The sequence below is a fragment of the Merops nubicus genome, unplaced genomic scaffold (assembly GCF_000691845.1).
Source record: "Merops nubicus isolate BGI_N331 unplaced genomic scaffold, ASM69184v1 scaffold9478, whole genome shotgun sequence".
NCBI classification, from domain to species: domain Eukaryota; kingdom Metazoa; phylum Chordata; class Aves; order Coraciiformes; family Meropidae; genus Merops; species Merops nubicus.
In genome coordinates, this window is record NW_008626313.1 from 484 (window position 1) to 13,562 (window position 13,079).

Below are 13,079 nucleotides of genomic sequence, written 5' to 3' on the forward strand. Positions count from 1 at the left end.
CCAGAGTTTTCGTATTTGGATGGATTTAGTCTAACCTCGTGGAAACAGAAATGTCTATGTACAAAATCTATGCTTACCTAGGATTATTTCTGCAGAAAAAAAATGGTGTTATTTCAAACTGAATTACAGATAGGAATATGAAAGGCCAGCAGTTCAGAATACTTCTGCAACAGCAGAACAAGACCAGCAGAAAACGTGAAACGCTAGTCATATCAGTCAAACTGGCAAACCAAAGCTTTATTTTTTAAAGTCTTTGCTACAGTACCTAGGACTGTGCCTCTATACATAATTAACAATCATTTCTGAAAGATCTGTATTTGGCACCAGTTTGTGTTTACCTCAAACACTTGTGGGCAGGATTAATGTCAAATCATTTTTTTTTTTCCCCAAAAGAACAGGAGCTGCCATCATGAAGCCAATTAGCTGAGTTACTGGAGAAGCTTAAAAAACAAAACAAAAACCCCAAAGTCCTTATCTTAACCAACACATTACAGGGAGCTCCAAAACAGAAGTCAAACATTAAAAGGCTGATATAGGCTCAAGTGGTTTATAAAACCTATAAAAAAAGACTACACCAGCAAATATGCCCTTTCAGTCCACAAAGTTTAGAAATCAATGCAGGGAGCAACACTCGCTAGCTGAATATCTTGTCATGGGAGAACCACACATAAACCAACAGCAGTAACCAAAATCAAATGTTAAAATGCTCCAATTCCCAATCCACATAAAAGGAGATAATTCCCAGGAAGATTAAATCAATCCATGAAATCATAATTGGTTGGGCAGTTCGAACTTCCCCCAGTAACCACTACGTCACTCACACACACAGGCGCACATGTACACGGCTCAATCCCATTCAAATTCCTCATGGAATAAAAGGATCTCGGGCTCTATTGAGTCTTTCAGTCTGGCTGTGCTTTAATCACCATCATGTATTACTTCAGCCACTGAGTACCAGGCAGATTAAGTAGAAATGCACAGGTTTTAGCTCGTCATCTCTGCAGAAGTGTTTGAAAGGCTCAGTTGCTAGAGAGTTCTGGGTGGGCACACAGTCTCTCTTCATGCAGACTCACTGGCCTCTGCTGGCTTAATCATGTGGTCTGGTTTGTTGCCAGCAGCATAGTGATCCCACATCTGAAGGTAAAGCCGCTCCAGGTCCATTGTGTACTGTTTCGTGTTGAACAAAGGACTGGATATTCTCTGCTTCCAGACTTTGCCACGTATTTTTTTCAGGCTGCAAAAAGAGTTAAAACAGTCACGAGAGGCTCCACACACTGCGTAATACCATTTGCTTTCAAAATCCACTATTTTCAGCTAACACAGAACTGTGAAGTACAACTATTTCAAAAATATCTGCTTCCCCACCTTACACCAATTGTTGTCTCATCCCCTCATAGTTTCTGATACAGACCAGCACGACCAGTACAACTCAGAAGGGCTGTAATATTAACACATGAACTTGCTGCATTACCTGTACTGCACTAACGTTTTACAGCATGATCTTAACTTGCAGCAACAGACTGCTTCATCTTCAATTTAAAAAGTGCAAAAGGTGAACTATATTGCCCTTTTTACCATCTAAGAGCCTGCACACGACCAATTTCTTCATAACAGGTAGCACTGTTGCTCAGTTGGGAACGCTGTTAAGTTTACTGTAAAAGCAGAAGCTGAGACAACTGCAAGACAAGAAACTTCTAGACAAGGATTGCATAGCTATTTTAAATATTAAAGTATCTATTAACACTACTATGAAGTCTCAGCATTGTGTCCAGATACAGCACTTCACATTCTTGATGTTACCACATTATACAGTACATGTTTGCTTACTATTCCAGATCAGTTCCCAGTTTCACAGCAATATCCTCATATTCCTGTCTACTTTTTGCAATAAGCTCAAGACACCCCAGGCAAGTAAGCTGGGAGGCAGCAACTCGTGACGCAAGAGTCTCGCCTGGAAAAAAAAAAAATTAAAAATAATTATAAAACCCCAAACAACCAAACCCACACACATTGGTAACAGGAGTAAGAAACATATTGCAGACTATGCGTTACTTCACTTCAGCCTTGGTAAGAGGCAACAAGGTTTTCTGGGCTTGCTCTTTTTTGTTAAAAAAACTATCAATATTAAACCCCATCTGTTCTATGTAGGTTCCCCAGCGCATTACCTGGCATAGTGACCATTGGAGTCCCAGCCCAGAGTACATCCATGCCAGTCGTGTGCCCGTTGCAAAGCGGAGTGTCTAGACAAACATCAGCCAACTGCCCTCTCCTCACATGTTCTTCTTTCGGGGCAACAGGAGAAAAGATGATTCGGTTCTGGGAAAGACCCAAGTTTTGTGCATATTGCTGGATATTTGGTTCTCCTACAGCTGGGAAACGTAGCAACCACAGCACACTGTTTGGAACTCTTTTTAGGATCTGTAAGAGAAAAAAAAAAAAGGCAAACAGGAACTTTGGTTAGAAACATTTCCTTTTCTGAACAAATCACCACATGCCAAAATGAAGCAAAATGCATAATCATTCAACACTTTAATCTTTGGAGGTACAGATCAGGAAAAAAAGAGACTACCATTTTGAGTGGAATAATTAGGATTGCATTTCTAATTCCATGGAAAGAGACAGCAACTCTGAGCAATAGTTCATAGAGAAAGTCCTAAAATTTATCGCATTTATTTATAGGCCAATGCTAAGGAATGTACAAAAATTACCCCAAGTAACTCAGAGCAATACACTATTAAGTTGGACCTTGATATAGACACTCAGTGCTCAGATCTACCAATCTACCAAGTGACAAGGACTGCTACAACTCAATTGTGCAGACTGGGGAAGAACAAACTTACTTCACAACAGAGTACCAGCATACTTATGCTGCCTGAAAAGTAATTTTTCACTGGCTAGAAGGACAGGTGCGATTTGAAGTCACTCTAAAAAAAGTCTATATTCTATTACCACCAAGTCGTGCAACAAGAGTACTGTAAGGATTCAAATGGCTCAGGGTCAATGTTTTCCACAAAAACAGTTACAGTTTTAACTTACCTGTTCTGCTCAAGTTGGCAGAAACTGTGCATCACAGAATTGTTAGGGTTGGGAAGGACCTTCAAGGTGGAGTCCAACCAATATCTATCTCTACCAGGCCACTTCTACACCACATCCCTGAGCACCCTAATTAGACAGCTTTTAAATACATCCAGGGATGGTGATTCAACTTCTTGGGGAACCCTATTCCAATCCTTGATAGCCCTTTCAGTGTAGAAGTTTTTCCTAACATCTAACCTAAACCTCCCCTGGTGTAACTTAACACCATTTCCTCTTGTCCTGTCAGTTGTGCCATGTAGGAGGCCCACACCTGCCTCCCTACAGCCTCCTTTCAGGCAGCTGTAGAGAGCGATAAGGTCACGCCTTATCCTCCTCTTCTCCAGGATAAACAACCCCAGTTCCCTCAGCTGCTCTTCATAAGGTTTATCTTCAAGTCCCTTCACCAGCTTTGTTGCCTTTCTCTGCACCCTACCAGCACCTCCATGTCCTTCTTGTCCTGTGGTGCCCAAAACTGAAGCCAGTACTCAAGATGTGGTCTCACCAGTGCCAAGTACAGTGGGACGATCACTGCCCTAGTCCCGCTGACTACACTATTCCCAGTACAAGCCGGGGTCCCACGGGCCTTTTTCGCCACCTGGGCACACTGCTGGCTCATGTTCAGCCAGCTGTCAATCAACACCCACAGGTCCCTTTCCAAAGAGCAACTTCCCTGTCGCTCCTCCTCAAGTCTGTCTCTTTGCATGGGGCTGCTGCAGCCCAAGTGCAGGACTCAGCACTTTGCCTTGTTAAAGCACATACAATTGACCACTGCTCATCTGTCCAGCATGCCCAGGTCCCTCTGAAGGCCCTCCCTACCCTCAAGCAGATCAACACACCCACCTAACCTGGTGTCATCTGCAAGCTTACTGAGGGTGCTCTCAATCTTCCCATCAACATCATTGATGAAGATGTTAAAGAGGAGTAGCCCCAGCACTGAGCTCTGGGGAACACTGCTTGTGACCAGCTGCCAAACAGATTTAACTCCATTCACCACCACTCTCTGGGCTTGGCCATCCAGCCAATCCAGCAGAGTGTACACTCATCTAGGCCTAGGACCACCAGTTTTGTGATGAGAACGCTGTGGGGCACAGTATCAAAGGCTTTACTGAAGATGAGATAAACAACATCCACAGCCTTTCCCTCATCCACCAAGTGGGTCACCTTGTTGTAAAAGGAGATGAGGTTTGTTAAGCAGGACCTGCCCTTCATAAACCTGTACTGACTTGGCCTGACTACCCTGTAAATGTTGTATTATGGCACTTAAGATGATCTGCTCCATGACTTTTCCTGGCACCAAGGTCAGGCTGACAGGTCTGTAGTTCCCAGGATCCTCCTTCCTGCCCTTCTTGTAGATAGGCATCACATTAGCCCGTCTCCAGTCCACAGGGACCTCCCCAGCTAGCCAGGACTTCCAGTAAATCATGAGAAGTGGCTTAGTAAGGTCATCAGCCAACTCCTTTAGCACCCTTCGATGTAACCCATCTGGTCCCACAGATCTGTGTAATGTCCAAGTTATAAAGAAGATCATTAACTATTTCCTCTTGTATTATGGAGGCCACATCCCCATCCCTGCCTTCCAGCTCAAGGGGTTGGCTACACAGCAAGCAGCTAGTCCTGCTATTAAAGCCTGAGGAAAAGAAGGCATTCAGTACCTCAGCCTTTTCCTTTTTCCCTTGAATCCACAAAGGACAAACTTTCTCCCTAATCCTCCTTTTATTGTTAACATATTTATAGAACCATTTATTGTTGTCCTTTACAATATGTCAATAGCCAGATTAAGCACTAGCTGGGCTTTGGCCCTTCTAAATTTCTCCCTACATGTTCTCACCACATCCTTGTACCCCTCCTGAGTGGCCCGCCTCCTTTTACAAAGGCTATAGACTCTCCTTTCATTCCTAACTTCTAGACAAAGCTAGAAGTTCATCCAGGCTATTCATCCAGCTATTCAAAGCTATCAAACCTATTCCATCCAGGCCAGTCTTCTTCCCCACCTGCCCCTCTTTCAGGACATGGGGATGGTCTATTCCTGTGCCTTTAAGAATCCCCTCTTGAAGTCTCTCCAGCCTTCCTGGACTCCTTTGCCCTTCAGGACAGCCTCCCAAGAGACACTGCCAATCAGTCTCTTGAAGAGGCCAAAGTCTGTCCTATGGAAGTCCAAGGTGGCAAGTTCTACTAACCCCTGCTCCTTGCTTCTTTAAGAATAGAAAACTCTATTATTTATTTGATCACTAAGCCCAAGACAGTCACCAACTGTAATGTTGCTATGTTACAAAAATCTGACCTTAGATTTCAGATTAGATACAGATACTCACGTTAGCCCACATCTGTAAAGTGGAAGGATCAATCTTATACAGCTGATTAAAGTTACAGTATACAACAGCGTCCTCTGGTAAGCCATACTGAGACCGAGTAGTAACAATTATAGTTCGTGGAACTTCCTCACCAGTTGCTGCTTTGTTGTTAATCTAAAGTAAAACAAACAAAAAAATAGCTATGTGAATACTCAAATTGCAGGAAACAAGACTATGCCCTGTGGAACTGTCCTGAAACACACTGCAACACTTTTTAGCATCTTAAGTTACTCCAAGTGTATCTTTGGCTTTATCACACAAAACAGAATAGCCTACTTACCCATAAAAAGAATTTAAGTGGTGTGTGTTTAGGCTTGTGGGTGCCACAATGTTGCAACCACCAAGACACAAAACACTGGACATTTTCATGCCCTTGCTGTATCTCCCTGAAATTCCAAGTAACTGGAATAATTGGAAAGAAGAATCATATAAAGAAGCATTACACATGGACTCCTCCCCTTCTTGAAGTCACTTCATTTCCTTAAGACCAGAAATGAAACTAAGACTGCAGGGAAGAATAAAAAAGTACTTGGCAAAGGAACTGAAGATACAGACATGTAACTGATAGGACTGTAAGGAACTAGGCAACAAGGAAATAACGGGAAATGCTGAAAATTAGACAACAATTATTAACGGACTATCAAAAAGACAATGGATCTTAACAGCCTTCACAAAGAGCAGGCATATGCTAATAATAAACCAGCAAAAGAAGAATTTGTATAATCAGAATATCATGCAAGAGTCTTGAGGATTAGTAGAACAAACATACGAAGGGTTTTTTGTTTGTTTTTTAATAATGACAGGCAATGGTGGGAGCAAAGACAAATAAAACCATAAGTATAGACAAGGGAAAAACAGGTACTTAGAAGTCATTTTTTATACATATTTTATATATATTTAAAATTTATCTCAGTAGCACTGCACCAGCCAAAATAAGCATACTTTTGACAAATTTGGTATGAATGACAGTGACTTGCTGTCACTAACTCCATTACAAGATAAATGAGATCATTTAGTTCAACAGAAGTTGGTAGAAGTGCTACTTATCCAGGTCACCAAGGTGACCTGAAAACCACAATGCACAGTTCTCATCAACCTATGCCCCAAAATAGCTAATATCAAACTAGAATAAGCACAAAGAAGAGTTAATGTGATCAAGATATACAGAACCTGTTTTAAAAGTGCACTGATAGAGCTTAAGACTATTTCATTTGGTGGTAGAGTGAATTCTCTATTACTCTAAGGGGACAACAATTTCAGAAATAAATGCTGGTAAACCTACTAAGACATTATTTATTACCAATTAAGTCTCAGTTGTGAACAAAAAAGACTCATAAAAAAGAAATCAAGGCATGTGATTATGGATAGAGCAGTGATAATAAAAGGTCTCAAAATGATGTATAAGTGTCTCATGAAGGACTGCAACCTGACTAAAATTCACAAGTCAAGAGAGTTATGCCAACGTCAACATACGGTATTTTTAAAAAGAAGAACTGCTCTGCAAAAGAAGAAGTATTAAACAAGACCAATAATTGCCAGTATCACTAAAATCCCATGAACTGTTAAGCACTGAGAGGTGGTGGTATAGTTCACAGTTCAAAAAGAGGTGAATAAACATAGCTGAGACACAGTGGGGTATAACACTGTCTGTATTGTCCAGTCAATTTTTTTCTAAAAGAAAAACACAACTGAAATTGAGTATCAGCTCAAAAATGCCCTGTAGGCTGCAGGTAATGGACAAATCTCGTCTTCAAATTCTGAACAACCAAGTGTCTTCGTTATGCAACAAGGTTAGATCTCTTCAGACTTTAGATACCTCTTGAGATCTGTCCCTCTGTCTTTAGGGGGAAAGATCATCTTCCAGCACATCTCTGCCTTGTGAGTTTCCTTCAGTATGAGAACTAAACAAACCAACAAAGAATCACAGAACAATCTTCTTTGAAAAAAAACATAACAGAAGACAGTTATTTGCTGGGAGGTTTTTCTTGTTGCATTAAACCATACAGATACAACATAAAACCCAGGACAAGTGTCTTGAATTGCCTCACCTGAGTAGTTGCCAATCCATTACTGATGTTGAATCCATTGATCGTTATCTGAATTTGCCCACGATTAATCATCTCAATTACAGCTTCTGCAATTGTGTTCATAGGAATGACTGGCATACTGAGGGCAGCATTACCATCTGCATTGTCACAACTGTCAGGACACTTCATCTAAGGCAGATCACATAAACATCAGAGGAAGTACTAGCTTTGGTCCCTGAGACTAAATACACAAAGGAACAGCTCTCACCTTAACAATCTTGACATCAGGGAGGCTGTCAAGGAAAGCCTTCAAGTCAATGCCATTCAAAACAATTCTGTTATCATAAATATGACCATTGGACTTGAAATCAATTACTGCCTTTTTCTGTTAAAAAAGAAATTTTAAATAAGTTACAAGATCCCTTACCAAGTACTGGAATGAATGCCATTTTATGAAGACAGCTACAGACAAGACCTACTATTCTTGCGGTATCTTTCTACGTACCTTCAGGTGGGGGAACATGTTTGCATGGTCTCCAATAAAGAAAGTATTTGGCATGTAAGCTAATTTCTCTGAATACTGCTCAGCCACATCAACTGGGGAGGTTTCTTTATCTGTTATGATATAATCCATGAACTGAGCCCCACTGGTTCCAGGATACCCTAGCCACATCGCCTAAAAAACAAGAAAGCAAGGCTCCAGTCCCAGGTGCACTGCAAAACCAAAGGACGTTTAAAATCTGTGTATTTTAAGTTAAATTTTGTATCTAGAGAATCAAATTTCTTCTTGTTTTTCATCAACTGAAGAGCAACCACTAACCCTAACCTTTCACTACCAAAACAGTGAAAAAGTTGAAGGATGTTCTGAACTTGATCCCTCGAGCAAAAGGCCAAAGTATCCAACTAAATGCAGCCATAGCCAGAATACTAACCATCAGTGATTACAGCTTCTCTTAGCTAGTCAAGACAACTTCTGTAGCCTAAAGCAATTCTAATTCTGGCTTCTCCCATTCTCTTTCCATAGGCACTTTAGAAAATCCTTAGTAAAAAGAAAAAACAACAAATATTCTGACACTGATTGTGACTTGTTATATTTAGAATTTCACTAAATGTGAAGAAATTAAAGCATAACAACTCATTTCCACAGCTGCTTCAAATACCCCTTCTTTGTTCTCACCAGTGCAAGAAAGCAGTTGTGTTCAATCTCAGAATTAAGGAGTTCTCTTTCAGGACACAGTCAACTGCCCATAAAGCACACTGAAAAAAACAAACTACTCCACTTCAACAGAATGATCTTATTTTCTTCACATATGCTAAGCCCTAAAAAAAAAACAAACCTCTTCCTTACTGATCAATAAGTCTTGAATGTTTTTTCCACTCTGCCAGAAAAGAGAAACTCTTCATACTCACAAGTGGTTTTTCTGAGATACAGAGCCCTCTTGCTCAGTTACCTGAATGGGTGCTGGTCTCAGGGCAAATAATTCATTTCGGGCTCCTTTAGTGTAACCATTCATATTAATGAGAATGTGTATCCCATCCTGATGGATACGGTCTGCTGCTTTTCCATTACAAGGTATCTGAAGAACAAATACATAAAATAAAAGTTATTTTTGTTTTCAGTCTTTCACTAATAAAGGTGGTTAGTCAGTGTACCAATGGATAAGTGTCAACTGCATAACTTAATTCAGGTGAGAACTGGATCTCACTACCGTTGGTTTTACAGATGTTTAAGTCCTCAAACCAATGGAAAAAGCTGTTGAAGCTGTAAGAGCCATATTTGCTAGACACAGTTGAAGCACTTGCTGACAAAAATCTTAACTGTGGTACTTGAAGTTTGCCTATGCACATTCAAATTAGAGGAGTAATGCCTAGTGTTGCCGAGCTCGGCAAGTAACACAGGAAAATATCACAAATGGACCACAGAAGAAACTTCAAGCAACACTAAAACTGCTTCAGTTCTTAGCTAAATGAAAACCAAAGAGCAAGCCTTCATACAAGGTACTACAAATTACTTTCAAGAAAAAAAGCAGTCTTATAACTGCCCACATGCAGGCAAGCATCTCTGAGTAGACAACAACCTGACTCTCTTCTTAGTTTAACTCTCAGTAAGTTCCACTATTAACACAACAGATCACAGCAAACTTTTTCCACCTGTTTGATTCTCCTGTACAACTCTCTAAGAGCTGTACTGTAACCCAAAAATAGAAGTTTGATGCCTCCAGAATTTATCAACTCTGGCCACAGCAAAGAATTTTTCCTAGATAGCTGTTGAGAGCAACAAGAAATACAAAATTGCTGCTGTGTTTTACTATGACTCAGGGTTTTCAAAAACCACAACTGCAAAAGCAGGGGTGGTACGAGAGGCTTTCCACAAGCACCACTAAAGCTCATTATTCCAAAAGACCATTTTAAAGTATCAACTTTGCAAAAACCACCTCAAAGATCAATTCTGCTGACATCCATTTAGCATTTTTACTTACACGAGTACGTTCTGAATAACATGGATTTAAAAACTACAGCCAAGTTTTATATATCACCTACTCTATGACAATCCATGTGCCAATCCACTGCCATTATGAAGGAACACTGATTATCCTATGTTGATTTAGGGCTTTGCCGGTCATCATGAGAGAGTATAACAACCTCCTGACTTCTGTGCATATTGAAATCTTCACCAGTTTTCATATGGAACTTAAAAAACCCCACCAAAACCACCTGCAAATGTTACCAAAACAGCCCTCTGATAGAGAGGCAAAATCCCCCCACTAATCAAGAAGCTTCTGTCCTACTTCACTGGAGTAAAGAAAGCTTAAAATATATTTGCAGTTGTAGCACCTTGACTTATCCATGACATTTAGATATGCCTTAAGACCTAATGGAACAGTAATTCTGTATTGCTAATATTACTTTTTAATAGTCACACACAGGCCACATAATAACCACATAAAAATCATCCCAGGTAAGGCATAACACCAATACCTCTACAAACTCAAAAATTCTACAGACTAACATCAGCCTTATTCAAGAAATTACTACAATTAAAAATCTCAACCTACAGGTTGATCTCTTTCTTCACTTAAGTTTACTAAAAGCTCAATGCATCAAAAAAGCTCACCTGAGATAAGTCAATGAAATGATTTGCTTCAGCCATCACTTTTACACGGAAATTTGTACCATCATCAGGACTCAGGGCGTAACAGAATACCTACAATATGAGGCACCAAAAATCAAGCATCTGCAACAACTTTCCAACAAAACTTTGCTATAAAACATATAGTATTGTAATTTTAAATTGCTTTATCAAAATTACATCTAGTTTCATCTAAATTATATTTATGTGCCACTTACCAGTTGATAAAAAACCCCAACAACACAACAACAAAACACACAGGGGATACTGAGCATTAGACATATCTGCACCAGGCCTTACCCAGTTTGACCCAGTTCTGGTGCTGCAGTATGGCACTGCATCTTGCACAGACATGCATACAACGTTCTCATCAGTGCAAAGTAAAGGCCTTTTAACAAACCGATATGCATAGAGCATTACATCCTCTAAAAAACCCTTTACAAGATACCTTTGAATCTGTAATTAGTGAGAATCATAACTATGACTCAGGTTGCACAGACAAGTTTAAGTCTTCAGAAAGGTTTTTAACAGGTTCTTTAAACAGTTACAAGCTTCCTCCAATTGAGTTCCCTCCATGCAGAAGTATACATAACCTGTGAACCTTAAATTGTCAAAGAGGCATCTGTAGCTAATCTAGCACATACAGATACAGAACAAATAGAACCAATATGCAGATTAGTTTATTATCTTGCAGGACAAAAGCATAGTTTTAATAAAACAGACAATTTTTATCTAGTATTTAAATTAAGGTAGTTTTAATAAAACAATTTTTATCTAGTATTTAAATTAAGGTTTGTAGAGCTTTTTACATCCAGAACAAGAAAGACTGCCCTTTGTGTTGAGACGACTCAAGGTTAAATGGTATACTCTCCCCACACCTCAGGTACTCAATTTAATTGTTTCATAAAAAAACTGCTTCATAATCATACTTCTGGTAACAATTCAAGCATGCAGCTTTGCCACAAGGATTTCAGACTACAAAGACTTCAAGACTAGGAAAAAGCAAGACGGTAGGGGAAAAAAGCCCCAGACCAAACAAATAGAACAAGAAAAAAGACAAGATGTGCTTTTGCAAGATGGAAAGCCTTATAACCCTTTATGAAGGGAAGTAAATTCTCATGTCTTGCAAAACAGGAGTTCAAATCTGAGGCAATTTAAACAGACATGGGGCAAACAACATAACTGAGAATTAGTTCTATTTACAGCTTCAATCCAAACAAAAACAGATGTGACTGTCTTTAGCGCTGCTGAGTCATGTACACTCATTCTGAAATAAGTGTGGTGTATCATTTCCTTTTGAAAAAGCAGTAGCCAGACCAATCTGAAATTAATTTTTGTTAAAAAAAAACCCAAAAAACAAAAAACACCCACACCCAGGCACAAAGAGTGAACAAAAAACAGAAGCATATCTGTAAATCACAAGCAACCAGGAAGTAGTAGCTTGATGCTGAAACACATCTACTCAAAGAACAGCAGCTCAATCTTTAAAAAAATGTTTTCCATTGGCCACAAATCCTACCTACAGGAATTCTAAGGGAAGTATCTAATTCACCTACCTTCTAAGTAACACTTCACATTAGTAAAGAAGGATGACTAAAGGCTGGAGAATTCTTCAAGCCATTTTAAAAAAGTCTACTAATGAAAAAACAAAGTCCACATCAAAATCCTAGAAACAGAAATTTGTCCTTCCCTAGTTTACCTGCTTGCAGAAAAAACAAACAAAACCAAATGGCCAAAGCAGTGCCACTTACAGTCGTATTTAAAACTTTAAGCATCTCATTTTTATTTTTACCTCAAATTTGTCTGGATTATGCATGCCTGGGATTGACTGCATTAGGTGTGAGGTTGGATGGTTTCCAAAATCAGAGCTCACATAGCCAATACGAAGTCGACCTTCACTAGCCTTCAAATCCTTGGGATGCTCATACGGTGGCTTGTGAAGAACATTAATCTGTCACAAACAAACACACACCACTGTTTATAAACTCAAGAACCAAAACCAAATACTAAGAAGGTCAAAAAACCCATGAGTTTGTACAATCGGCCTCATCCCTCATTCAAGTAAATGGTCTGTGGGCATCTTGTTTCAAACCTGCATTATGTGCTTCATTGAAGCCAAGTTTAATGTCCACAGACTGTGTTAACAAAATATGATGTACCTACTTTCAGCCAGACATCACCACTGCAAGCTGACATTTGTGCTTTTCTACCAGCTTCTTTTTTAAGTATTTCACCCCTAATCATTAAATATGCTTAAGCCACACCATTATGAACATGAAGTTCTCAGGCTACAAGCCACTAGTGACTATAACAGGATTCCTGTGCTACACATGAAACATGCTACAGCATGCTTTCAATTCTTATGCCCACCTCCTTGCCCAGACACCAGCTTGTAGTCACTATCACTGACAGTATTACCAGAAAAGCCAGTTTGAGAGCTAAAATAATTTGTAAACTAAGTTATCTTCCGAAGTTTGAGATCTTTACATTAGCTAA

At 39.7% G+C, this 13,079-nt stretch overlaps 1 protein-coding gene across 1 annotated transcript; it reads right to left on the reverse strand.

Annotated features, from left to right (window-relative positions):
• Positions 1-219: 219 nt before the first annotated feature.
• OGT (O-linked N-acetylglucosamine (GlcNAc) transferase) lies at positions 220-12,557 on the reverse strand (the record flags this gene model as incomplete). The annotated part of the gene is given in 10 exon segments (XM_008945952.1): positions 220-1,234; positions 1,828-1,951; positions 2,166-2,418; positions 5,388-5,540; positions 7,475-7,642; positions 7,722-7,838; positions 7,959-8,129; positions 8,905-9,030; positions 10,569-10,658; positions 12,376-12,557. Coding segments are annotated over 10 exon segments (1,559 nt in total), but the record flags the coding sequence as incomplete, so codon positions are not given.
• Positions 12,558-13,079: the final 522 nt, after the last annotated feature.